The 27707-nt window shown below is 33.2% G+C and overlaps 3 protein-coding genes across 4 annotated transcripts; all 3 read right to left on the bottom strand.

Annotated features, from left to right (window-relative positions):
* Positions 1-1115: 1115 nt before the first annotated feature.
* On the bottom strand, positions 1116-6758 carry LOC105970414 (TPR repeat-containing thioredoxin TTL1). Its single transcript, XM_012995234.2, has 7 exons — positions 5131-6758; positions 4370-4565; positions 4072-4262; positions 3084-3417; positions 2458-2662; positions 2246-2352; positions 1116-1827 (listed from the first exon to the last, which is right to left on the bottom strand). Exons 1-7 carry the CDS (start codon positions 6060-6062, stop codon positions 1675-1677), a joined length of 2118 nt encoding a protein of 705 aa, XP_012850688.2. The 5' UTR covers positions 6063-6758; the 3' UTR covers positions 1116-1674.
* Positions 6759-14274: 7516 nt separating this feature from the next.
* Positions 14275-18033, bottom strand: LOC105970450 (putative beta-1,3-galactosyltransferase 14). The gene is made up of 7 exons (XM_012995273.2): positions 17292-18033; positions 16392-16544; positions 16214-16296; positions 16008-16107; positions 15632-15745; positions 14772-14914; positions 14275-14646 (listed from the first exon to the last, which is right to left on the bottom strand). The coding sequence occupies exons 1-7, from the start codon at positions 17666-17668 to the stop codon at positions 14555-14557; spliced, it is 1062 nt and encodes a 353-aa protein (XP_012850727.2). The 5' UTR covers positions 17669-18033; the 3' UTR covers positions 14275-14554.
* Positions 18034-18802: 769 nt separating this feature from the next.
* On the bottom strand, positions 18803-26947 carry ROS4 (Acyl-CoA N-acyltransferase with RING/FYVE/PHD-type zinc finger protein). Of its 2 annotated transcripts, none has more exons than XR_016033256.1 (9): positions 26515-26878; positions 23087-25370; positions 21777-21900; positions 21336-21418; positions 20983-21227; positions 20685-20771; positions 19740-19839; positions 19399-19633; positions 18803-19279 (listed from the first exon to the last, which is right to left on the bottom strand). XR_016033256.1 is itself a non-coding variant. In XM_012995197.2 (9 exons), exons 2-9 carry the CDS (start codon positions 25322-25324, stop codon positions 18876-18878), a joined length of 3486 nt encoding a protein of 1161 aa, XP_012850651.2. In that variant the 5' UTR covers positions 25325-25370; positions 26515-26947; the 3' UTR covers positions 18803-18875. The 2 variants fall into 2 exon arrangements, 1 of the variants encoding a protein (XP_012850651.2); XM_012995197.2 differs by having other exon boundaries at positions 19399-19603; positions 26515-26947.
* Between the last annotated feature and the right edge of the window lie 760 nt (positions 26948-27707).

Raw genomic sequence — 27707 nt, 5'->3', positions numbered from 1 at the left:
ATATATATATATATATATATATATATTATAGAGATTAAATTAAGCGGCAAAAGTGTAAGTCCTTGTTTGGCAGAAAATGGTTATATTCCAGTCTGATTGGAAGCTACTGTATTTTGATATTATTGAATCCAATAATAGTGAGTGGTCCAAAACAAATCAAAAGTCTGAAGCTGGAGACTCTCAGTTTTATTATTGTGCCAGCTGTCACCCCCCACCCCACATCCAAACGTTGTCGTTTTTGCCATGGTGACTGTTTGGCTGTTTGCTAATTAATATTTACTTTTGAATTGGCCTCCAAATAGTATTATTTATTTATTTATTTTTCCTTCAAACAAACTTATTTATTCTTGGACTAAATCTCCTTCAAAATTGGTTGACCTACATTATTCTTTATTTCTTTATTTTAAGGTAATAATAATAATTGTTCCATGTATTTCATAAGTGTAGCATCAAATAAACCGCATGCTTCAATGTTGATTAAATTTTTTTTTGGTGATTTTCGTGATTTAGTCGACAAAATTGCTCACTGGGAAATGTCGAGTAAAAGAAAAATTAATGTAAATGCAACCGATTTGTTTGTATAAAAATATACAAAATTAATCGGATGATTATTAACTGTTAATCTGCACATAGATCACACACACACACTCATATTTATATGTGCTCAATGAGAAGTTATTAAAAAACGGCCGGTGTATTTTATTAGGTGTAACATCTTAACGACAGATCGAAGCAGAACGAAATTTAGTAAAATTACTTAATCACTAATCAACTCAAGTTACTAGAAAACAAAATTGTTGTCCTAATGAGACAATTATATAATCCCATGCATTGTTTTATTTGTATTGGCCAAAGTTATCAATATCTAATATTTAAAAATGAATTATTATATAAAATATCGATAATTTTTTTTTATAATTTTGTATAATAAATTTATAATTAAACACCAATAATAATACTATTATTTAATTTAAAACCTCCCAATCAATGAAAATTGACAAGAGATGGTGAACAGCTAATGGAATGCAATAATTGTAATATTCAATGTATTGAGACATAATATTTTTTTTAAATAATAAATACCAAGAAAAATTAAAATAATAATGACAGCTATATATGAACACAATTTATATTCCAATAATCCAATGTAAGAAAAAGACATGTCTTGTACAAATACATGGAGGAACAAATGTCAACATATATCTCCAAAGAATCATTACATTTATAAATAAAATAAAATAACATGAATTACAAAAATAAATAATAAATGAGAAAAAATAATAATTATTGATCATCTTCCTTCAATTGGCTTCCAATGCTGTGTGTATATATCATCATACAACAATACATGCATGTACAAGTGCACCCCCACCCCCACCCCCACCCCCACCCCAAACCCCAAACCCTAATAGGTTTAAAATCGATTTAAAGTCGACGAAGGAAAAAAAATACAATGAGAGATGTGTTCGAATTCCACCATATGAATGAACGAATGAATAAAACGAGCAAAAGGGAATTAATTAAGCTAATATTGTTTCTTGAAATTCCATCGGCATTTTGGGGTGTGGTGTGTGTGTGTGTTTTTTTTCCTAACGAGATTATTATCCAATAAGAGATCGCCGTACTAATAATAATCCCTTGTTCGAATTCCGTTTTGCATTTGCATGATTTTTGTTAAATACTGTAATGCCTCACCGTGGACTCAAGAACCTCGTGACTCGGGCAAACGATTTCTTTCACTCGGATGCCCTTTCTGTATATCTTGAATGTCGGCACTATTCTAACGTTCTCCGCTTGAGCAATTGCCGGACTTTCTTCAATATCAACCTGCGGTTTACGATTGGAAAAATAAATAAATCAGACATGAAAATGTCGAAATTGACAAAATTCGTGGATTCTTATTAGGGGTGTAATTGGCCCTTTCGGAAAAAAATCCAATCTTTTGAGTGGAGAACTAGTTCTAATTCTGTTCCAAACAAAAATCAAACAAATTTGGATCAGAATTGGCGGAATTCGAAAAATCCACTTTTTTGTCACCTGTAATATACAATACATTGCATTGCAACTTCAGGAAAGTAAAAGAATTTTTTTGGAAAAATTGCCGAAAATTAAAATTGGATCGGAAATCGAAATCTAATATGTATTCAATTCTGTTCCAAAAAAAACATTCGGAAAAATCGGAATCAAAATAAATTTTGTTCCAATTTCTACCCATAATTCTGGTAGTTGAGAAGGTTGGTTTTACCTTGAGAAAACTAATGGATGGATATCGGGTGCATAATGTATCAAAAAACGGAGATATTTGTTTGCATTGTACATTGGAACACGATTCGAAATGGACAACAGTTGCACCTGCATTTTCCAATTACAAATACAAGTTCAACTTTTTTGTAGACCGCCAAAAAATCGAGCTGCAAAAAAAATAAGCACGAATAAAATCTTTTAAAAAAAAATTACCAGACGAAGAAATTGCAGATTTGAACTGGTCGATTCGAGAAATAGACTCCACTTCGCCACCGAATTTCATATTAGATACATCTTCTCCACGCGATTTTTTCAGCGCAACTTGCGCATGGAACAGTGACTCAGCGACTTCATTATCATTCGGTAGTTCCCTTCTCAAAACCTCGTAATCTCTCACAGCTTCGCTCCATCGCTCGAGCTATGTATAACGAGTAATTAATTCAAATTAATTGCAATCTAAATGAATTTAATTTTTACTTGGACTAACAAATACTCCTTACGTTTCAAAATACAGTAGAACCTCGATAAACAAAAAATACTCGATAAATTATTAATCTCGCTTAAATAATAATTTCTTTCGGTCCCAACTCGGTAAGAACATAATAAATTCTAGGTTCGATAATTTACTATTTCGCTAAATTAATAGAATTTTGCTAGTCCCGACTGTATTAATTTATAGAGGTTTAACTGTAAGTGTCCTTTTTTAATTTAAAAGTCCCAAATTGCCCTTTACGAACCTTGGCGAAAGATAAATTAGTTGTACAATTTAATGAGCTTGAACCATCAATGATAGAGGGCAAAATTGGCAAAAATATGGTAATATTAAAATAAGTTATTACCTTGGTGTTTGAAGAAGCCCTTCTAAGAAGGGCTTTGATGTAATTAGGCTGAAAACGGAGGGCTTGATTGCAATCATCGACCGAGCGGGCCCACTGGCCGAGCTTGAACCAACAAGCTGCTCTATTGCAATAAAGAACTGAGTTCGAAGGATAAAGCCGTAGGCCTTCGCCGTAAGCTGAGCAAGCCTCGGTGAATCTTTCCGATTTGAACAAGTCATTTCCACGAGCACGTGCTCGACACACTAATTTCACATTGTTTATTAGATTTGATATTTCGATGTTGTGGGGGTCTATTTGTCCGGCTTTTTCCACAGCTGTTAGAGCACCCTCGAATCTGGAAAAAAACAACAATAGGGATGAAAATCGGACGGATCGAAAATAGCACTTTTGGAAAGAAAAAAATCCAATTTATTTTCGGAAGTGAAAAATTAATTGAAATTCTATTCTACAAACAATTGAAAAAATCGGAAATATTTGGATCGGATTCCGCGGAATTCGAAAAAAATAGTTAGTCAGCTATAAGATAAAATACATAATAATATTGATATTAAAAGTGTGAGTTTCTGAAAAAAAAAAATCGAAATTTTCGGAAATAAAAATCAGATCGAAAATCGGAATTTAATAAGTATTCCAATTCCGTCACAAAAACAAAATTGGAAAAATCGGAAATCGGAACTTTTGAGTTTCAGAATTTTCATGTTTTTATTTACCTAAAATGCAAATACATAATAATAATATTGATATTATAAATGTAATTATTGTGGGAAAAAAGTCGGAATTCTCGGAAATATTTTCGGAAATTGAAATCAGATCGAAAATCAGAATCTAATATTGTATTCCAATTCCATTCCCAAAAAAAAAACAGAAAATAAGAAAATCAGAACTTTCGGAATTCGGAGTGAAAACTAGCATTCCAAAATCGGAAATTTTTCTTTACAATTTCCAACCCTTTAAAATAAAGAAAAAAAAACCTCAACGCGTAACTCACCTTCCTCTAGACAACTCAACCTGAGTTCTAACGAAAAACAAATACGCTTCACACAACATCCCAAAAATCTTTGCCGGCGGATTAGTGGAGCTTACTATAGATGCCTCGGATTTCGATACACGTGACATAGCCAACAAAGCATCGTCTAGTTGGTGTAGATTCAAATGAGCTTCTGCTCTACATGCAAATAGCTGCAATATGCAATATGCAATATTCAAATTCAAATTCAATGTGAAATATTTTTCTTCGACTTTTTTTTTCCATTTATAGAGAAATAATTAGGAAGTGTTGTTTGGACCTGAGGCGAAGCATCGGCACAAGAAGCAATGGCGGAATCGACTTCCCTTAACGTGCTTTTCCAATCACCGATTTTTCGGGAATCGGTGCAATTGTTTAGATGCTTTTCCAACGAATGCAATTTTTCCATCTCTACGGGATCCGGTTGATGCCCCGATAGAAAAACGTGCTTCCTCGCATTTTCAACCTGCCCTAAACTGCGGATACCCTTTGAGGAATTAGATTCGTTTCAACTTGAGGAATATCAAATTCAAGAAATACGAGACGGAATCTAAATATAACTTCAAAAAATGAAAGAATTTTCATGTCAAGAGATTTGTATAACGCTCTCAATTCCGATTAGTTTTAGACCTAAATAGTGGTCTTATAAACCAAGGAAAATCACGAAATCGAAGAACCAAAACCAAACGAACATCGACATTCACAAGCACCAAGATTTGTCTTTTTACCAATTTTGTGCGCATTTTCTATTTTCCTCGATTTTCAACATCGAGAAACAGTTATTTCACATTCCGCACACTAAACAACAACAGTTACGAAATGGATTTACACGATTTTGATTTAGAAACACAATAAATGAGCTTCGAATCAACTAATTTGCGGGCATGTAAATAAGTTGATTCCGAGCGCATTTGCAAAATATCGACTACCCTAGGCCCTTTTCGGATTTTGGCTTTATCAATTTGAAATTATTATGTCGGCAAAATTAGAAAATAAATCCCTACGAACACAAAACACAAATCAAGATTCGAAGAAACTCACCTAAGAAACAAAGATCCCAATCGATGGTGCGCCCTCACATAACCCGGATCTAACCTAATAGCCTCCTCGCATTCTCGCACCGCTTCAAACAGCCGCCGCAGCCCCATTAGTGCCGCCGCTCGATTGAAATGGTAGGCGGCATTGCTCGGCGAAATCGCGATGGCCTTCTCGTAAAGGATCAAAGCCTCCGCGAAGTGGCCGTTCTTGTAATTATCGTTCCCCATTCTCTTCAACTCTTCCGGATCACTGCTGCTGCACATTTCCATCTTCTTCTTCGGTTCAATTCTGGAGTAGTTTGCGGGCCCACTGTCGGAATTGGATTTGGGTAGAAGACCACCACCGCCGCCGCCGCGCATTATGCTGCCGTGGCCGTAGTTGCCGGAGCCGGAACCGAGAATGTCGGGCTTGGTTGACCGGGGAGTGATGCCGGCTTTAAGAATCCGGCCGGAGGGGCAGATGTTTCCGGTGGGGACAACGTTGGATGCGGGAGAGGTGACGGATCCGGAAGAACCGGAGAAAATGAGCTGGTGTGACCCGCACGAGCGAGACCGGGTGTGACCCGGTTTGAAGTTGCGGGGCGTGGTGGGGGAGCTCTTGACGTAGAGCTCCCCCGAGTGGTTCGGGCTGCCCGAATCGGACTTCCTCGGGATGTTCGGGCTGGGCCCGCCCGACGTACGGCCCGTCGCGGATCCCGATGAACTGGAACTGCTACTGGTGGTGGCGGCGGAGGCAGAGGCGGAGGCGGAGAGTCCGCCGCTGGTTCGTGGACGGAGCGGCGAGACGGGGGAGCCCAGATCGAGCTCCCTGAAGTCCGGCTTGTCGACGTTAGCTCCGCCGCCGTGTTCTCCGACGTGGGTTAACGTGCTCCGCAGCCGATCCGACAGCTCTTCCGCCCTTGCTTCCGCCATGATTTTCCCAGTATGCAACGACATTATATTTTCAACACAGACCTCTGTTTCTCTCTCTAGTTTCTCTCTCTAGTATAAAATATAAATGTGTCTATGTATATAACCAGTAGTATGTAAGCATTACAGTATAATGTAAACAATGAGAAGAAAAAAAAAATTAGGGGATACAAATCGACGGAGAAGGGGTTTGGAGGAAGAAGAAGAAATGAAGAGATAGAGAAGGGGAGATGGGGATCTCGTGATTTGAAAAGAAAAGGGTCGAACCAAACCAAAGAATGAATGAATGTGAATTGTTAGAGAGAGAAAAAAACACAGAAGAGAGAGTTACTAGTTACTACTACGAACTGGTTTTCTCTCTTTTCTAGAGAGAGAAAGTAATAATATGGTTAATGGAGGAGACGATAGTAATAAAAAGAAAAGCTAGAGCTTTTCATTTGCCATCCCTCCAATCAATCCTCTCTCTCTCTCTCTCTCTCTCTACTTTCTCTCTCTTGTTTCTCTCTGTATGTTACTTTCTCTCACCTCAACAGCTGCTTCACGAGACACACAAAAACAGGTAGTAGTAGTATTTCTATTCTCCTCTCTCTCTCTATCAAATCCATTAATTATTGTTTTCAACTCCTCTTCTATTGTTTCTCTCTCTTGTTTCTCTCTCTAGTTTCTCTCTCTAGACATTATTGTTGTTATTATTGATTTCTATTAAACTCATGTTTCATTTGTGATTTTTTTTTTTTTTTTTGAGAAAATATATATTATTGGGATACTGCACCACAACCCATTCTCATTTATTGCCTTTACTTTTATTTTATTTTATAGTTGTACTTTTTTTTTTTTTTTTTTGGTTTTTTACCTCTACTACAAATTAAACCTTTCATATGTGCAATATTTGTTGCTTTAGAAAATTCATGGTTTGAAAAATTTCAATAATTTATTAATTAATTTAATTTACTTTTTAAATGATGTCGCGGTGTCGCCGATCTCGTTTGGTTGGGAAGTAACCATGATTAATTAAATAATTACACTGTACTTGATATTTCGTATCCCTGATAATTTGCGGGACGTCATGCAAATATTAAGAGTTTGATAAAAAAAATTGGATTTTTATAGATTATTTAATTTTATCTTGATTAATTTTATTGGAACAACCAAACGAGACTTTATTCTACCAATCGGATCACATCTTGCCCTGCATGACAATTATTATTATATCATAGTAATAACAATCTATTCACTTTTATTTTGTTATTATTATTATATCAACTTATTTTGCTTGGATTGAAAAAGTAATGGAAAATGTACTTACTAAACCAAAAGGTATAAATAGAAATAGAATAGACATTTATTGAGAAAGTAATCTTTATTTCTATTATTTTTTTCTTATGCTAGTAATACTAAATGCATGTCAAGATTTTGTAAACCAAGACTCGTTTTCACTATCCACTTTTTTTCACTAAATACAAAATTCTTGTTAAAAAGTCAATAAATTCATAATTGTAGCTTTTATTACCCAAACACCCTTTTGACCTATGTATATTGTTTCACATATTTTTAGTATTTGATATCTCAAATATAATATTTCTTTCTTCTATTTAATTTATCTCTTTAGTAAAACAAAATCTTCATATTGTTTATTATTATTATTATAAGATTGCAATATATAATAATTTGGTTACTTAATTTTACTCTTTATAATTATTATTTTTTCACTGAATGAATATGCAGCCAACTATATATGAGTAATTGGTAAATTTACAATCTCGTATAATAGTTTGCAAACCATATGACAGATATAAATCACACTAAGCTAACTATATGCGACGAAATCGACCTAACAAGCGTTAATAAAGGGATTCGAACATGTGTCAATTAACACAAATTCACTTACTCCAACTGTTAGGTCATCCTTTGCTGGACAAACACAAAAATGTTAATAATTTTTTTATTAATCGAATGCAGTTGACGTATAGGCGTATAGCATGTCATAATATCAATTTAAGGACATATGATGACATAATTATTCAATATTGTGATTTATTGGCCAATTTAATTATTTTTTAGGTATTATGTATTTATTTATATTCAATGAAGACGCACGAGAAGATTAAATATTTATTTTATCATAGTTATGAATTTCAAAACTAATATGTGAAATTTCTACTTTATTAATGTTTGTTTATATATATATAAATATAAATATAAATAAATTGATAGAAATGTCAAAACCACAAAGGCCGTCAAATAGACCACCCGTGGGACCATTATATGGTCCAACATTTATTTAGTTATTAATAATCTATTGCCCAATTTTATGTGTCACTATTAATTTTAGGCATAAAGAAATTGATTTATTTCATACATACAAAATAAACACATTGGTTAGTGTAAATAAATGATATTTTTTCTGGGCAAATTACGAGAATATCCTTGAGATAAGGACTAATTATGGAAATCCTCTCCATTTTGTGTAATTACGAAAACACTCCTCTGACTTGAATTTAACCGTGTATTCTAATATGATATATGTACATTAAATTAGTACTTTCAAGAATATTAAGGTCTCGTCGTATTAGATTAAATTGGATTAATTTTCTACTATAATCAATTTATTATTTAGATAGTACCTTATTTGGTTAATTGTATTTGATAAATTATTAAAACTGTTAAAATCTAGAATTATATGCAACTTTTTATAACATCTCTATTCAACAATAATCATACCCTAATTTATTATTATTTATGGACAAAATTGTCTTTTTAATATTTAGTCATTACCTAAAAATAAAACGCATGGATAGGGCAACTACTAATTTGTTGGATAATAGCAATTAATTCGTGCTTCAATTTTTATAACAAACTTCATTTAGTTTGAATCTTGTCAACCAAACATATTACTACGAAAATTTATTATTTAATCAAGAGGACTTAATTTGTGATAACTAAAAAACAAGGCCTAATTATATTCGTTCGAGTATAGTACAAGTTCAAATTTCAAAGGGTAAAGATGACATTAACCAAATTCTAAATTTTAATACACCCGTTTCATATTAATATTTGAAATTTTATCGAATTTCTAATATTATTTTTGATCTTTTTTTTATTAATATTTGAATTTATTATTAAATAAATAAAGATCAAATAAATGTTAAGTAGTCCTTATCAGTGTGCTAAATTCTGCATTAATCCGTACACTAAAAGTACTTATCTGCTTTCCCACATTACTGTTACAAGTAAAAATTAAAAAAGACATTATTTAAAGCTGACGGCTTCACAAGGAAACGTTACTTCTATGCTACACCAGGTGAAGGTTACATCGGATGATTTTTTACCGTTGATCTACACACACCAATGTGGGTGTGTGGGTGTTTGTGTGTTGTATATTTCATTAGTAATTAGTATTTTTCAATTTTCCATTAATCCAAAGTTATTTTATTTATTTATTTTAATAATATTTAAATTTATGGAAGAAAATGAGATGGGCCTTTTGTTCAACCCATTAAACAAATTAGGCCCAATTTCCGACATTGAAACAATTTTTTTATTATTCGATTTCAATGTTTTCTTTAAAAAAATGATTTCTCTGTTTTTATTTTTATTAAATTGGAAGTATATATGTAAAAAATAATTGGAAATTCTCTTTCCGATTCCGATTTAACTTTCGAAAATATTCTGAAATTTTCGTATTGTTTTTCAGTAATATAAGTGTAATATCAAACGCTTTCTACCTTCTTCATTAAAAAAAAAAGGCTACTATTATGTATTTCTATTTTGTATTTTAAATTATAATAGATGTAAATAAATATACATAAGTTAAGTGGAAAATATTAAAGTTGTGTGATAATCAGAATTCTTTATAATTTATATTATTAAAATCCTATTTTGACTGATAAATGATATCTTTTACACAAGAAAAAATATTCTGATATTCTTTTTTGTTTTGCCAAATACTTCCCAATTTTCGTAATAAAAAATATGGAAGTAGTACGATTTTTCAAAACTTCAAAATTCAAAATCAATTTTCAATTTTTGAAAATAGAATTTGTTTAATTTTTTACTTTTTGAAAAATTGGAAGTAAAATAAATATTTAATTTTTCGAAAAAAAATCAGAAGTTTTGGAATTATTTTTCGAAATCAAATCGGATTGGAATCATAAATTACATTTATATATATATATATATATATATATATATATATATATATATATATATATATATATATATATATATATATATAATTCTAATCCAAAAACATCGAAAAATTTCGAAAATTGGAATGAAAAAAGTTATTCCAAAATAAGAATTTTTATGATCAAAACCGGCATAAATTAGAATTTCCATTCCAACCTTCATCCCTAATATCAATAGTAAGAGTTGAGGCATGCAAAAAGCCACTTGAAAACTGATTTTGTGTTTTTTTTTTTCTTTCTTTTTTTTTTTTTTTTTGATAGGAATTGAAAATTGAAAATTGAATATGGACATTAATAAATATTGTGAATATTTACTCTTTCAAATTCCAACATGCTTCTTGTCCTAATCACCAATTTAAAAAAATTGTGAGTTGTATTATTTTTATTTATTTATTTATTTATTGATAAGAAATTGTGAGTTGTACTGACGAATCAAAAATAATACCTGAATGAATTGTGGAATATTCCTAATAATGGAATGGCCTAATGTTAGTGGCTCTCCACCTATGCTAATATTTTAATTCCAACCAATTAAATGGCACTATTAGGGTGGATTTATTAGTATTTTAATTCCAACAAAATAAAATTCAAATTAGTTCTTTTGTGTTGGGGTGGGGGTTGGGTTGGGTTGGGTTGGGTTTGTTGTTCCAATTATTTTCCAGAAAAAGTGGAAGTTAAATAAAATTTTATAATCAAAATGGAAAAATTATTGAAACTATACATGACGATTTCTAGTTAATATAGGATATATTTTAATTTTATTTTTTATCTCTATTATATCCATTTATTATAAATTAGGGTTCATAATTCATTAAGTTAAGTTTCAAAAATATCATCTAAATTGAAAATTGAAATTTAGATTTGTGTTCGTAAAGTTATATTTGGATGAATTTGTTGCATCAAGAAATAAAATTATCAGAAAAATTTATGTCGTTGCGTCTTGCTAAAATGCGATGTCATTAACTTTGGGTGTGCTTCATTTCATATGTGAATCAGTGAATGTTCTCCCGAAATAATGTCGTTGATGACGTATAAAAAAAGAGGTTTTGAAAAATTAAGATGAGACAGACATTAGATTTTAAATTTTTAAATAAAGTGTTTACGCTTACTAAAATTCGTCATGTGATATTCTTTCAAAATAATGTCTTTGAAAACTTCTAATATTTGCCAAAATAAGATGGGATATATATTAGCTTTTGACTTTTTAAGAAAAATACCAACATTTACTAAAACTCGTTGTGCATTTATTACTGCCCATTTGCGAACACAGAAATTTAAAAGTTGAAATTGGTGAAATCCGAAACTTCTTTTTAACATGATATAAAATATAGATTAATATGATAGGAATATGTATTAATATTATGAAATGTATTTTTTATTTTATTTTTGACAAAGAAATCCATTTTATTTGGAATTTGATTGATATCCGAATTTAATATATAATTCCAATTCTGAGAAAAAGGAATTAGAAAACATATTTTTGGAAAATCAAAATCAAAAGACTATTCCTGAAGTAATAAACAAATACCCAATTATTTTATCTAAAAAGTGTTCCTCAACTTATAAGATAAATAATGTTCCTCACTTAAAAGATAAAATATTATCAAAAACAATCACATTTTAATCATGTACCACAAATTACATACCTAGTTATTTGTAGAAATATTATTTATATTTTTACAATAAAGATAATAATAATAATAATAATAATAATAATAGTAATAATAATAATAATAATAATAATAATAATAGTAATAATAATAATAATAATAATAATAATAATAATAATAATAATAATAATAATAATAATAATAATAATAATAATAATAATAATAATAATAATAATAATAATAATAATAATAATAATAATAATAATAATAATAATAATAATAATAATAATAATAATAATAATAATAATAATAATAATAATAATAATAATAATAATAATAATAATAATAATAATAATAATAATAATAATAATAATAATAATAATAATAATAATAATAATAATAATAATAATAATAATAATAATAATAATAATAATAATAATAATAATAATAATAATAATAATAAAAAACATTCTTGAATAGCCTCATGAGTTCATGAACAAAAATGGGTTCGATCTTGTGAGCTCGAGCTTGAACTTTAGTAGAACCAGCCAGCTCATCTGGTTCACGAGTCGACTCAACTTATTTACAGTCCTAATCCATGTTGTGTTTTTGTAGGTTTTGCATGTGGTGAAATATATCGAGTAACTTTTCGCATTTAATTTAACCACGATCACACGTAATACAAGTAGATTTGTAAATGTGTAAAATATATATATACCTTCACACGTGTATGGTAGGATATAGTCCAGGAAAAATCTTACAAGCTTCTTCCAAAACACTGAATTCAACACACCAACTAAATGCAACAAAAAAAAAATTGAAATTTAAACAACCTCAATGACCCGGGTTTTTGTCGTTTTCGAGTTTTAACGTCGAACCGAACCGGCCAAGCCACCAGTTAGACCGGTTGAACCGGCCGGTCCGGTCCGGTTTTAAGAACATTGTTGATAACAGGCTATAGTAATAACTAATATATGTAGGGTGCAAGTTGGCGCCGGTTCCGATTCGAAAAGTTCGGATTTTGGAACAATTTTTTTCATTCCGACTTCCGAAATTCCGTTTTCCGAATTTTTCCGATTTTTTCGGATTAAAATTGGAACTATATAAAATAAATTTGGAATTTCCGATCCGATTCAATTCCGAAATTAATTCCGAAAAATTCCGATTATTTTCCGAAAAATACACCTATAAATAATATATATTATATAATACTTATTTTCCGAAAAATACACGTATAATTTTTGTTTTAGGATTTTGACAGAATGAATTGTTGTTAGAAGTTTTATTTGATATTATGTTGTGTTTATTTTTATTTATTTATTTGAAATGAAATTTAGTAGTTATTTGTTTTACTTTTATCGATGTGGATTAGGGGTGAGCAAGTCGGACCTATCAACCCGCTACACCCGTCAAATCCGTGAAAAACCGCCCCGTTGGACCTGACCGATAGATCCATCCATAGGATTGGGTCCTAAAATGGTGAAGAACCGTGGGTTTGTGTCTAAGACGGGTTCAATTTTTTTTAATACCCGTGAAACCCGTCCCGCCCCGCCATATAAAACGACGTCGTTTTGTTTACATTATATAGTTTAATAAATTAATAATATTAATGAATAAATAAAGTATCTCTAGTATATCAAATACATAAATAAACTAAACTATAATTGTGGAAGTAATTCCTATAATTATTATGAAAAAATCTCTAAAAAATTAGGAAAAAAAACATATATATACAACCATCAACACACGGCAGAAAAAAAAGAGAGGAAGAGAATGGTGTTGAATGGATCTGAATAGCGTTGGTTATGCTTGAAAATGCTATATTTATTTTATTTAAAGTAGTAATTTGCGCTGCACGGTTAGTTTATTTCCAAGAAATATTATTCAATAATATTGTATATTGAATTAGTACTATTTAATACATTTATTCTTCTACCGCAAATGTGACCAATTAAAGTGATGCGGCACACAAAAGTCTTGAATTCCAAAGATGCATATATAAGATATATCCATAATCAGATGTAAAAATAACAATCAAATAAAATATCATAAAACAAATTATATGATGGAATCCAAATTATAAGCGTCTCCATTATTCATATTCTTTACTAAAACCAGAAATACACACACACACACAAAGCTAAAAACACACACGCAGCATGCTACACACACTATCACACAACTAACACACATAACACTACTCTAATCGCACAAATAAACCATATATGTTACAAAAGAAGGGAATGGGATATAAAAAAATAAAAAAAGAGACAGAGAGGGAAAAGGGGCAACAAAAAAAAATATCGAAATTTCCGGACCTTTTAGAATTAGAATGAATTTTTAGATTCCAAAAATTTTGGAATTGGAATTGATTTTGTACTTCCGAATTTTTTTGAAAATTTTCCGAAAAGACTAATTCCGATCCGGTCCGATCCATCCGACTTTCACCCCTAAATATATGTAATAAAAAAGAATGGAAATCTGTTACAACTTACAAGAATTGATAAATCCCTCACCACCTTCTATATTACTAAAACCTCAACAATCCACACTGTCAAGAATCCTATTCTTCTAAAATTAAGATGCACAAAGAAAACATCATCTGTATGTCAGTCCATCATAGGACTTGGGGTCCGGGCAAGAATTGTCCTGAAAAACTTTCCCCCCACTTTTTTCTTTTTTTTTTTTTTTTTAATTTGCAGTTAAAGGAGAAACTAGTAATCTAGTCCTCTTCTTCAGTTGGAAGAGTCGAGCTTTTCGAACAAATGTCTTTTTCGTGAAGTTCCAACATCCTCTTCTCGGGATTGCACAGTCCTACAATTTCGCAAAATATATATATAAATAAGCAAATTGCTAAGAAGGCAATGGAGTGAATTTTATTTAAGGATCGACTTTTATTTGAAGTATATATATATATATATATATATATATATATATACCTGAACACTTGGGAATATCCCACACAGCAATAGACGAGGGGGAGCACTCTGCTTCGCATAGATGCTTACTGTCCTCGTGATTGACATTCATTGCAAGCATCCATGAACCGATTGTAACATCCTCGTTGCTAAACATTCGGAAACTGTATATCGTGTACAGAAGATAATCAAATATATATATATATATATATATATATATATATATATATATATATATATATATATATATATATATATATATACACATATCACTAATGTAAATTATGAAGCTTATAAAGATTGCTGTTGTGTACAAAGAAACCACAAAGTAAAATTGATAACAAAAACTTTCGAGAAAAAAATAAAATGGGAATCAGATACGAAAAGCTGCTAATGAATAATTGACTCTCGTGATTCAACCTAAACATGCACATGAAGCAACAAGATACAGTTTTACCATATTAGTAGCTTATAGTTTCACAAAGCTCTGGTTAGAACTAATCGAAAATTCGATATAGAGTTCAACAATATTAGTTAACAGACACTTCTTTGCAATACTCGTTCCCCTATCCTTTCGGTTAATGGAAGAGCTATGCATGTATTCCTAATTTCGATTATCATATTTCATCATTTAACTTCTCGTTAAATGAAAAGGGTAATGGTATCTCGTTTACTTCACAAACTCCTTATGTCCAACGTTCATTCCAAATATAACTAAAGAAATATAACTCGAGGTCAATATTTTATTATTATTTTTTAATTGTCATATGCACAATGTTCCTCTTAATTATGCGCCATATCTCTTACTCGAGAAAAATAAGCATAATAAAGTATCAACTATAAGAAAGAGGTGAAGTAAAGAAGAACATAAGAGAACTAGCCTGTTATTTCTTAACGCAACCAAGCTTGCAACAACATCTGCAGAAAGGGCATAAATTGGACCATAAGCGTGAAGAAAGTACTCCTTCCCAAGCAAATTCGACAGAGGTTCGTACCTATACAAATCAAAGTGATCCAATCACACAACGTAATAGTGGAATATTATTAGTTCTTTATCTTCCCATCGTTTAAAACGATGTGAAAGAGAAAAAAAATGACAAAGGGAAAGAAAGGAAGAAGCTTCTGCCGGAACAAAATCATTTAAAGACAATTACTAGTATGAAATATAAGTACTTATAGCTTTCAAGAAATTCGATATATTTAGGTCAAATGACAACAAAAACAGATTAATAAAGATTGCACATAAATGTGGCTAACCATTTTAACTTTGGATCAGTAAACACGGGACCCTTTTTCAAGCACCCAAGATATGTCTGCGAATGCGGACGCTCTTTAGCGAGGAGTAAGGAAAGGCGATCTGCTCATGAACAAATAACAGCTAATGTAAGAAACTTGCGTAGAGCAAAAGTCAAAGATCAAAAGGAAAAAACTGAAACATGTGTAAAAACATTAAGTCGATATACCTGGTCGTAAATATATGTCATCGTCTGCTTTGACATAGAAATCAGACTCGTAAAGAGCATAAGCAGCTTTGAAGAAAGCTAAGCTACAAGAGGATAATTAAAAAAAAAAAAAAAGAGTCAGAGCAAATTGAAGTACACATACATGCTAAGTATCGATTAATAATAAGTCAGAACTAACGTTTTGTATGGGAGCTTACTGTACTCCTCTTCGATATCTAGTAGTAAAAAATCATCATACTCGGCCACCTCCTTTTTTAGGGCTGACATTTTCGATGCATCGTTGGTTCTACCAATTACGAATCTGAAGACCAAACCCGTGCTTTCTTCTAACCTACCATTCAATCCCATGTGAGTAATAAATCAAAAATTGCACTTCATACATAAAACAAAGATCTATAGCACCAATTTATTCGAGTTAATTGGTGAATCGAGTAAGACTATACATTTACTCAAAATATCCCCCTTTTTTCCAAATTTGTAATCCTTCTAACAACTATGAATAGATTTGATGACATAATGTAAAAGAGAATCGACTAAAGTTCTGCTCAGATCCAATCTTCACCCATAACACCAATAGAGAAACACAGATTGCATATTCATCGAATGTGCCAAATTAAACACAGTAACATGTCATTAAAGATCACATAAAAAAACCAATAGAATTGGGAAAAAAGAAAAGAAAAAAAAGGTGATACCATTAGTAACAACAAATAAATTTAATTAGATACTTATCGAAGAATCAACACATTAAGATATCCCCTTCTCCAAATTTGCAATCCTTGTAACAGCTATGAATGGCTTCAATGACATAATGAAAAAGAGAATCGACTAAAATTTTGCTCGGGTCCAATCTTCATCCATAACACCATAAGAGAAACATATAGTGCACATTCATGGCAAAAGACAAATTAAATTAACCACAGTAACATTTCATTAAAGAACATAAAAAACCAACAAGATTGAAATAAAACAAAGGAATAGTTATTCTATTAGTAACAACAATAATTTTTCCAATAATCAAACACCTTAAATGCAAGCACAGAACAAAAAAAAAGGGGTATCGAGAATGGAAGTATACCGTTGGAGCCCCTGGTGATCGGAGGGAAACCAAGTCTGCCGCAAAGACTTGCGGCGGCCGGCGGATCCAAACCCGGTTTGAATACCCACAAATCCCATCACTTTGTGACGCTTTTGCCCCTCATTCGTAAAGCCGCCGCCACTCCTCCTACTAATACCACCACCAACGCCACCGCTAACAATAGAGGACTTATCCCAGGTAACAGAAACCGATAGGGGCTTACCGAATTTGCAATTGCTCCCCAAACCCGGCCGTGAAATCGCGATAAACCCGAATATGAAACCCGAAAACCCGATCAGCAAACAGAAGATCAGGACCGCCGATCTGCGGCTGTAGGAAGAGGGGCGCGCGTAGAATAACTTGGGAGACGACGGCATGTTCCACTATGAATTTTTCTCAAACACAAAATTTTGAGCGGAGAAAATTGAAATTCTTCAATTGAGGTTTTGAACTTTCTGATTTTTTTTATTTTTTTTTCCCCGATCTGTCGAAGCAGCTATTTCATGCTATGTTCGTACGATAAAGAAAAATTGCAGTTTCGAAATCGAATTGTAGTGTAGCATTGCGTAGAAGAAAAACGTAGATATATAAGTAATTGTTGTGTGTATATATATATATACAATTCTCAGAGATTTAGAGAGAGAAAGAAGAGAGAGAGAGAGAATGAGGGAAAACGCAGCTGAAATTGGATACTGATTTCTGCAACTGAATATAGTAAGTACCAACTACACTTAAAAGCGCTTTTACAGCAGTGCAGATCTTATTAGCGACTTATTATATTATTATTTTTTTTTCTTTTTGCGGAAATGACGAAAACCCCCTGAACTTAGACTAAATTACGAAAAATACCTCCACCTATCCGTAGTTACCAAAACATCTGACGTTACGTTTGTTTCCATCTTACGCTGACCTACTTACTGTGCGATTTTTTCACGGAATCTTTTCTATTTGCCATTTGGGTGTATTTTTGTGAAATTTGCTAATTTTACCCATGCATATGTTACATTTCTTTATACTATTTTTTTAAGACAAAAATTACCATTTAAGGGATGATAGTAATACTAAAAAAAGTTGTGAATGTGTTATTTGAGAAAAATAAAGATTCCATGTAAATGACTCCCTAAAGTTGTCTTTTAAAAAGTACCATAAGAAATGTTATGTATGCAAGGATACAATTGACATTTTTTCGGGAATAATCCCTAGACTCAAAAAATATTCGGTGAAAAATCACACCATAGGAGGGTTGGTGTAAGACGAAACAAACATGGGGAGGATTTGATAATTACGGATAGATGGGTTTTTTTATTTTTTTTATTTAGCCTACTCACAACTCACAAGAACTACCCCTCTATTTTTTTCTATATATATTTATTAATTTTTAAAAAATCAATAAAATGGGTCAATTTTAAATTATTTTTTTAATTAACCCAATAATTTAACTTACATTGCTCTTCACCTTGTGGCATTTCCATTTTGCACAGAACTAACTGCTTGAACCTAAACCAGGAACCTGGATGAAATTTCACTTTCCATTATGTTAAAACACATCATTTTTTTTTACAAAAAGACAACATCGCTCGTCTTTCAATGTGCATTCGAATCGCAAACGACATCAGACGAAACTTTCGAAATTGGATTACACAAATCATCAGGCTGTTTCGTTAATTCATCATCAAGAAAAACGACTCTAGATTGTGCACTCTCCGACTCTTCTAATCTTGTCTTCGACTCTTCGAATCTTGTCCCTTTCACATTACCTGCTTCTTCAACACACGAGTTAAAATCTGCTACTTCTCGATATTCCTCTTGATCAAGTTTCAACGGTTGATTTGGCAAAACAGGAGGACACTCTCTCTCCTTATCTAATCCCACATTTTCCAATCCGCCATTGATGTTTCTTGTCCCAATATTGTTTTTTTCTTCTACGGAATGAGAAAGTAGCCCTTGTACCGTGTTTGGACGATCAAAAGTCGAATTATCACACGATCCTGATTGATTCACGTGAAAGGGAGTTTTTTAATAGCATGAATTTCTTGAGAGATCAAACGAAGCCTGAGATTGGTTGTAAATTATAATGCTCACTAAAATCAACATAGAAAAAGCTTACCGTTTATTTCAATTGTGGTGCGGTTTTCGTTATATAACGGCTTTTGCAGCCATACTGCTCCAGGAAAAACCATCAGGTTAGTTTTACTGAGATTTTGCCTCTCGTCCTCTTCCAACGGTTGGAAGCCGAACCCACCTGTCCATGTCTCCACTAAAGTGGGAATCGCAGATACAACGAGCTTTTGGACCTTCAAAGATTTTAGCATCTAAATCCACAATTGACTAAAGTTAGTCGCCTAGAGGAATACAAATGCTATTGTCATCATACTCTGTATTACGGAAAAAAATAAAAAATAACACAGTAATTTACTAAGAATATAACGTGAAGTAGAAATAAGTTACCTCTTCGATAGAATTGATAAGGCGGCGGCACATTCCCTGGCGACGAAATTTGCTGCAAGTGGCAATTAAAGGCAACTCTGCAACTGCCACCCCATGGATTCTACATCAAGGTCAAAGCTTGTATTATAATTGAAATTGTGTTCATAGTTTCAGCGAAATCTACTAGTCGGGAAATGACTAGGCAGGAAACAAAGAAGACAACTTCTAAATAAATATTAGAATAAAAGTAACACTGGTACGATGTTTAAAAAAAAAAAAAAAAGCTTATGTAATAGCCTGACAGTTATACAAGCAATTTTTTACTGTTAGAACTGCAAAAAGCTGTGTGCGTATCGTATCAATTTGAGCAAAACCCCTGAATCAGAATTTCACCAAGAATTGCATTTTGAGACTCTAGCGTTGTTTTCTCTACTGAAAGCCCTCGTCGGAGATTCAGGAAATTTAGAAATTATTACTCTTTGAAGTATCAGGTGCTTGAAATCTTTGACTTCAACTTGGCACCGTACGGTCTAGTAAGATAAGAGTTCATGGTGAAAAGGCAGCAAAATGCTGTTAGTATGTGATCTTCGTGTATAATAGTTAGGCAATGACGTAAGATTATCCAACCGTAGAAGCTGGTTGGTGATTTACGAAGTCAACACTGTTCTAATGTCAGATGAGCTTAAAAAGGTTATGGATCCAGCAGAACGAAAAAGAGACAACTAAGCAAAAAAAAAGATCTTCTAGGCCACATGAAATAACCATTTGACACAAACTTGACATCCTTAAAAAGTAAATGAAGTAGAAAGAACAACGTGTGTGTCAGACATGAGAATACAATGGCTCCCAGCTAAATATCAAAAACCCTGAAAAAAGATCGATTCTTTGAGGTCCTCCCTTTGTTGAATTGAAAGGAACAGATGATGGAAAAACGCAACAACCGAAGTATCTGGAGAGAGGTTTTACCTGATAGATGCTACAGACAGGACAACATCATCTTTTTCCAAAACCACGGTGTAAAAGCCGTTATAGTTCAAACGTGCAAATTGTGATCTGAAAGAAGCAAGAGGAAATAGTTTTTTTTTCAGTTCAAAAGTCCAATACTTTCCAGAATGTACAAAAAATTAAGTCTGATTGCTGCCTCGTAGATCCATGTCCAAGAAATACGAGTAGCCTACGCAGGTGCACTTATAGTGGAGAAAAAGGCAAATTCAAGGAATGTGCAATCGCAAAAGCCATGTGAATGCCCATCGATAGTACTTACCTCCAGTTATACATTACTTGAGGTATCATGTCTATGCCTGTTTTCATATCGACCATTGGAAGAAAGCATTCCTCCATAATTGTAATCGCAACAGCCAACTTTGAGTTGCATTCTGCCATCAAAGCAACGACGCGCTGTAAAGATTGAACCTTTTGGTCACCAGGAATGCACCGCAGAAGAGTCCAAGAGAAGCCATCAGAGAGAAGATTTCTCAACCCAATGCAAGACTGAAGACCTGTGTAGATCTGCATTGTGTAATACAAAAAGAGACCCATTCTCATTGAGTAACACAGAAAGGCACCAAATAGAAGCAAAATAATCATTACAATTCTCTTGCGACAAGGTTTGTTTACCTTGTGACAGCTATCTCCACAAAGCCAGGTGTCTGAGTCGAATGCAACTTTCATATCCTTCTCTTGCATGCAGGTTTCATGATCTGTTTGTCAGATAAAGCTATTAGGCTGTCTGAATTTAATAAAAAAAAATTAGACAAAAATTCAGTTCTTTTTACTTATATCCACGTGCACGAAAGAGACAGACAACACCCAAAAAAAGTGCTAAGCAATATATAAATACAATTTGGTTGAGCAAAAAAACAAAAATCCAAAAATTTAGTAAGTTCAAACAAATTTCTGTGATTACATTCACTGTTGATCAAGCTTCCAACATTTTCTTTGCAATTAAAAAACAGTCAGATATCAAATGGATTAGAAGGAATAGTCAAAAGTCAAACAGATTAAACTGACATAAGCTTCTCTAACAAAAAAATCCACAAAATATTAGGAGGAAATTACATTTATGCTCGCACTGAGAGCATTTCAGAGCCCCACGCAATTGTGGAGTTTCCTTATCATTGACTGCATCCTCACAAATTTGGCAACGGCATTGTGGACAATACCAGTTTCCTTCAGGAAGCTCCTGAAGAAAAGCAAAATAATCAGTTTACTCGGGTTCGAATCAATTTTCAAACTGCATTAGCATAACAAACTCTGCAATAAAATACCTAAATATTAAACATAGAGGCCAGCAGAAATTTTCAAGAAATATGTGCTGTTATAATGTGACTAACATATTAAACAGCAATTTCACGCCACAACCAGTGGGAAACACGTAAATGGATGAATCTTACTGCAATTAATGTGCATTAACCAACTTCATATTAATTTTACTAACAAGAACGTCAACATTATCCACAAATATTTAGAGAATGGATTTCATGATGTGAACATTCTACCAACCTCAAAAGCAAAATGGGTTAACTGATCTATATTAGGGCTAATACTGATAAAACAGCCCAATACCTTTATTCTGTAAACTACATTGAGTGGGTACACACTTGGCCATCATCTTTATCAAGAATCTTCCGAATCGTAACACCTTTTGGTATATAGAATCTCAAAATAAAGCGCTTGAAATTAAAGGATTAACAACTTTCATAATTGCGAAGATAAATATAGCAGCACTAGTCATCATTAACTAATAAGTTTAATATTTAGTTTTTCATCCTTTTTTTCCTGCAGATAATGGCAGGTTTTGGGTGTCAAGGGATAGAGGATTCTGATACATATTACACTCCTCATTCCTTTTTTATAGGAATGGTAAGATATAGATATAATTAACAAGTATCTAGGGAACTGCCACACATAGAAATGTATGAAATGTTCGAAATAATGCATTACGGGATTTAAACTTCAAACATGTAAAATACAAAAGGAAAATCAATAAAATCTCATGTTTGAATAAACAAAAGCAAATCAAACTATTAAGGGAACTAAAAAGCATTCCAGCCAAGCCACTTAGGAAAGGAACTGGGAATTAACAGACAATCCAATTATATTTTCCTGCCTCGTATCACCAAGCAATGTAACTAGAGCCAAATTCCAATGTCATGATGCTTTCTATCGACTATTTAGCACAAAGATTTGAAGTATATCCATCTGGGTGCGATGAAAAAATAATGATGACTTAGTACTCTCACTTCTATAACGGGTATTTGAATTTTTTTAACTTGAAGTCCCAAAAGACTTCAACATATAGAAACACATATGAGAAGAAATCAAGAAATAAGTTCTATATGAAGTCAGTGGTAAAAGTAAAGACAAACCTGTTCAAACAAGCATGCCTGATGAAATGCAGATGGACAGTTATCACAACATATCAATTCACCAACATCACCACAGCGCCCGCAACTGTCATCATTTTGATCCAGCTCATCAACTTGATCGGTTTGAGGAGCTTCTTTTCTGGTCTTGTACTCAGTTGACCATGCCTCCAGCTGGCATAAGGTAAATGGCTTACCAGACTCCATGAAAATATTAGTGCAAGGACCATTTAACCTGAAACCAGCATGACTCTTGAACTCCGAGATAGAAAGCACATTCCCGCAACACTTGCATAATATTCCATCCTTGGTAACTACACCATCTTTTATCACAGCATCATCTTTTTGATTTCGGTACTGGATTACTTCATTTAGAGAAATAACACCAGAGTGGATTAACCATGATAACACCGTTCTTGATCCAACGGCCGACCAGTTCCCTTCCGTCATATTAGCGCCCTTCTTAACGTTCCTTGGGAGCAACCTGCAGCTGCCTTTAGGAGTCTTGCGTTTCCTCAGAGGTTTGGACTTGCGGGTGGACCATTTTTTTGTGGTTCTACATGTTTTCGTTTTCATAATGGCGGAAATTAAGAGATCATCATCGTTAAGGCCGCATACCTTTGATTTCTTAGATCCATATCTAGCTTTACTTATTTTACTCATACTGCAATCGCCTCTTGTACCAAAATGACTTCCACTCAGCTTCATCTCAGATATTTTTCGTGATTTCTTATAAGCCTTTGTATTATGCCCAAAATCACATTCCGCCTCAATTTTGGCTTGGTCAAAACTTGGGGAACTTGTGCTGCTATTTTGATGGTGGAAAACAGCCTCGGGTCCTCCAAGCAATTGAGTTGCTCCTGCACTAATTGGAACATCAAATAGACCAACACCAATCTGATTAGTGTCATTGCATTCCCACTCTTGCCGGGGCCTTGAGTTCGCGGGGATTCTTTCTGATCTGGAGATTTTCTGGTATTTGGCAGCACACTCAACATCTGATGGAACCACCGGACTTCTCTTTGATTTTACTGGAGTTCCTTTTTTCAGCAAGCGAATTGTCTTGTCAATGAAAATTACATTTGCAAAAGGATCCAGAAGGTACCACAAATTAGCCATAGCAGAAGTGTTTTCTAGAAAATTTAATTTATCTTCAATCTCTGTAACTGTTTCAGATAAGTCGTTCCACAATTCAGTCATATCAGCCCACTGCATACAGTCACTTGTCTGCATAAAAGAAATGGAATCGGTCAACAGACTCTCACCGCACATACACCAAGCCCTATGAAATTCACGAATTGGTCTTCCTCCCGGAGACTTATAAACATATTCTCCAATCCCATTATATTTACTGTTCCTTCTACGCCTACCAATCACCCATCCGGCTGCCCTAAGCAAGCGATTGACGTGATACCTAAGAAGAGGTCGAGGGTCATTTTTTATGTCCCTTGGCATGGCGAATTCCTCTTCATCCAGTTTCACAAAGCAAGCATCCTTCCATTTAGGCTTAGTTGGTCGATGTATTTCCAAATTCTTTGCAACAGAGACGGGTGGATCAATCACTTGGAGCCTGCTCGCATAGCTCTCTTGAGAAATAGGTGAAGTAACAGCTATATTTGTAGCTTCCTTCTGGTCATTTTGATCTAAGCTAAATACTCTATTGTTAGGACTACCTCTACCACTAGTTTGACATCTTTTGTCCCCATAAAGAAGTGGCTTCAGTTGATAGCTACTAGATGTAATACCATGGGTAGATGATTCAACTACACGATAAATTAAACTGTTAAAAGCAGAACCATAATTTTCTTGGGAGATACCGGACATAACTCCTGAGGAGGACGCAAACAAGGTATCCTTCAAATCAGGTTTCACATCTGGCAGATCTCCAAATGATAACTTCACCTCATGGTTACTGATTATTGACGATGTAAAGTCCCCACAAGGATATCCTAATGAATGTTTACCGGCAAAATCCTCTTTTGCATAATCAGCTTGACTTGTTAATGACGACTTTCCACTGTTTGAGCAAAGATACGCGTCTGTTTGCTTAGTATAATTATGATCTACATCAGTAGTTTCGGAAACAAAACATCCTCTTTTACTACTACCATCACTTCCAAAGAAAACCTCACCAAAAATTTTCTGATCATCCACAGATCCCTCAAAATTATCATCATGCAAATCCTCAAAAACTCTGCTGAATATCATGGTTGAGGATTCACCACTTCTCGTCTCTCTCATTTTCACCTTTAATGATAAATGATTGGAACAAAGAACTGCTGCTTCACTGCAAAAGATTAAGTAACCTGTGCATTAATTAAACGTCAAAGATAATTGCTGCGAAAATTAAAAAATGAATCCACATACGCACTCGAGGATCAGTCGAATCACATCATCCTCAGAAAAGGAAATTCTATAACTAATTATAACCAAAAAGATGACGTGCCGACATACGTAACTAGACCCAACAACTTTTGCCTAAAACTTTTAGAGAAGCGTAAAAAGGGTGATTTCATCGTAGCAACAAATGATATCTTAAGTGTCCGTAACTAGAAAATATACATGTGAAGCAAAATCAGCATAGAAAAGTCAGGATCCGGCAAGTCAAGTGACTACCACTGCATGGAAAGTGCGGTCACATAATTCGCTAAAGTACAAGAATCTCTTAAATGCATATAATGAGAAGAATGTCGGTTGGTTCCTATCCACGTGGATGTACGGAAAGTTATCAGTACAGATACAATTCAATGCTTCATCCTTATTTAACTGAAACTATTTACGACGAGCACCAGTATATTGGGCCCACCGAGAATAATCATCGCTAAACAATTGGGACCATTAGAATTTCAAATGAAATCATCCTAAACTACGGAAGACTTCCATCTGTATTAGTAGATGCAAGGAAAAAAAAACAAAAATTCATGTATGACAAATTTGACAGTTTCTACATCAGGTTGAGGATTTATTTAGTATCTTCAAATGGTTCACAAAAACAAGTGGTAGAATTTATTGCCTTGCATGTTCTTCAGATATCCATATAATTTAATTCCTTGCATGCATAAGCAGAAAATGCATTTAATTCCTAGGCTAAATACGCTAAAACATAAAACAAACAGGTAGAAAAACAAAGTAATAAACTCATGGAATTAATTAACCAAAACCAAATTGCTTTTTAATCGAAAAAGATCGAATAAATTCCAACAAATTTTGCTGTTAAACAGAAAACTTGACACAATTGGATCCTTCCCCATTAACAAAATTCCAAAATTTCAGCAAATCCCACCTCATAATCCCCCACATTTCAAATTAAGCCCCCAAAATAGAACAAAACTACAAACAAGGAATCCAGCTCCACGAACCAGAATTCAAGGAAGAAACACCAAGAAGAAAAGCTCAAACAATTATACGAAACGGAGAAAGAGAAAATTCACCTCTACATTTGACAATCCGCCGCAGCAAAAATAAATAAAAAAATATTTAGGGTTTCCACCGAATCTCGAATTGGACGCTGTGGAATGTCGAGAAAATGGGATAAATCCACAGCAGCTTTGTAGGTCCGCCACGCTCTTTGTCACGCGCACGCAAACACGCAGAATGTGTGTGAGAGAGAAACACTCGCGAGAAGAAGGAGAGAAAAAAAAATGGCTTCGGTATGGCCGAATGGTGCTCCAAATCACTACAGTTGTCAAGCATGATGAACCCAAACCCGAGCGAGCTGCCCCCTCCTGCCCTCACTCTCTCTCTCCTCTCTCTCTCTCTCTAACCTCTTTTGTCGTTTTCTGTTTTATTAATAGTAAGTTTTTCTTTTGTGCAAATTATTTGTTTTAAAACTCCCTCCATTACGTATTTCCTTAGAAATTATCCAAATATTTTTGGTAATAAAAGTCACAACAAATATTTTCCCTTTTTATTTATTTATTTATTAATTATTATTATTATTATTATTGTTGTTGTTGTTGTTGTTGTCGTTGTTATTATTATTATTATTATCATTATCTTCTCACCACCTTGGCGGTTTGTTATTTTATCGAATTTGGAACATATATGAGATTTCGATGCTGGTACTATTGTAATTTCAAAATCTTCTTTTTTTTTTCTTTTTTGCGAAAAATACACTTATAAGCTATAATAACAATATAATTATGTATTTTATAATTTAGGTGAATAAAAAAATTGGAATTCGCCGATCCTAATATGATAAATTTCAATTTTAGAACGAGTTTTTCATGCCAATTTCTAAAATTTTGATTTTCTATTTTTCTTTTTCTTTTCTTTGAACAAAATTCGAATTAATTTTTCACCTCCTAAAAAAATTGTAATTTTCCAGAAACACTAATTCTAATAAGTTAGATTTTTCACCACAATAGTTCTACATATACTATCGTATAATAGCTTGCAAAACGTATGCGAACCGTAAACCACAATAGTCTAACTATGTGTGATAAGTTCAACATAACGACCGTGGACAAATGAATTCGAATTTGAGTCAATTGACACGTGCGACTCATTTGCTCCAATCGCTAGATCATCTATTGCGTTACTACATTCGACAAATATACATGTGATGTGTGACGTGATATTCATACAGCAGAACCTCAATAAATTACCTCACTTAAATAATAGT

Source organism: Erythranthe guttata, chromosome 8 (genome assembly GCF_056151865.1).
Source record: "Erythranthe guttata isolate IM_541 chromosome 8, IM_541, whole genome shotgun sequence".
Lineage (NCBI taxonomy): Eukaryota > Viridiplantae > Streptophyta > Magnoliopsida > Lamiales > Phrymaceae > Erythranthe > Erythranthe guttata.
This window is presented reverse-complemented; position numbering and strand designations above follow the sequence as displayed.

Coding starts and splice junctions, on each gene's coding strand:
- LOC105970414 (XM_012995234.2), bottom strand. CDS start 6,062: ATGTCGTTGCATACTGGGAAAATCATGGCGGAAGCAAGGGCGGAAGAG. Junction 4,566..5,130: donor TTGGGATCTTTGTTTCTTAG/GTGAGTTTCTTC, acceptor GGGTATCCGCAG/TTTAGGGCAGGTTGAAAATG. Junction 2,663..3,083: donor GGGCTTCTTCAAACACCAAG/GTAATAACTTAT, acceptor CGTTATACATAG/CTCGAGCGATGGAGCGAAGC.
- LOC105970450 (XM_012995273.2), bottom strand. CDS start 17,668: ATGCCGTCGTCTCCCAAGTTATTCTACGCGCGCCCCTCTTCCTACAGC. Junction 16,545..17,291: donor GATCACCAGGGGCTCCAACG/GTATACTTCCAT, acceptor ATTGAATGGTAG/GTTAGAAGAAAGCACGGGTT. Junction 14,647..14,771: donor GGATATTCCCAAGTGTTCAG/GTATATATATAT, acceptor GCGAAATTGTAG/GACTGTGCAATCCCGAGAAG.
- ROS4 (XM_012995197.2), bottom strand. CDS start 25,324: ATGAGAGAGACGAGAAGTGGTGAATCCTCAACCATGATATTCAGCAGA. Junction 21,901..23,086: donor AGGCATGCTTGTTTGAACAG/GTTTGTCTTTAC, acceptor GCTTTTCTTCAG/GAGCTTCCTGAAGGAAACTG. Junction 19,840..20,684: donor CTGTCTGTAGCATCTATCAG/GTAAAACCTCTC, acceptor ACCTTGATGTAG/AATCCATGGGGTGGCAGTTG.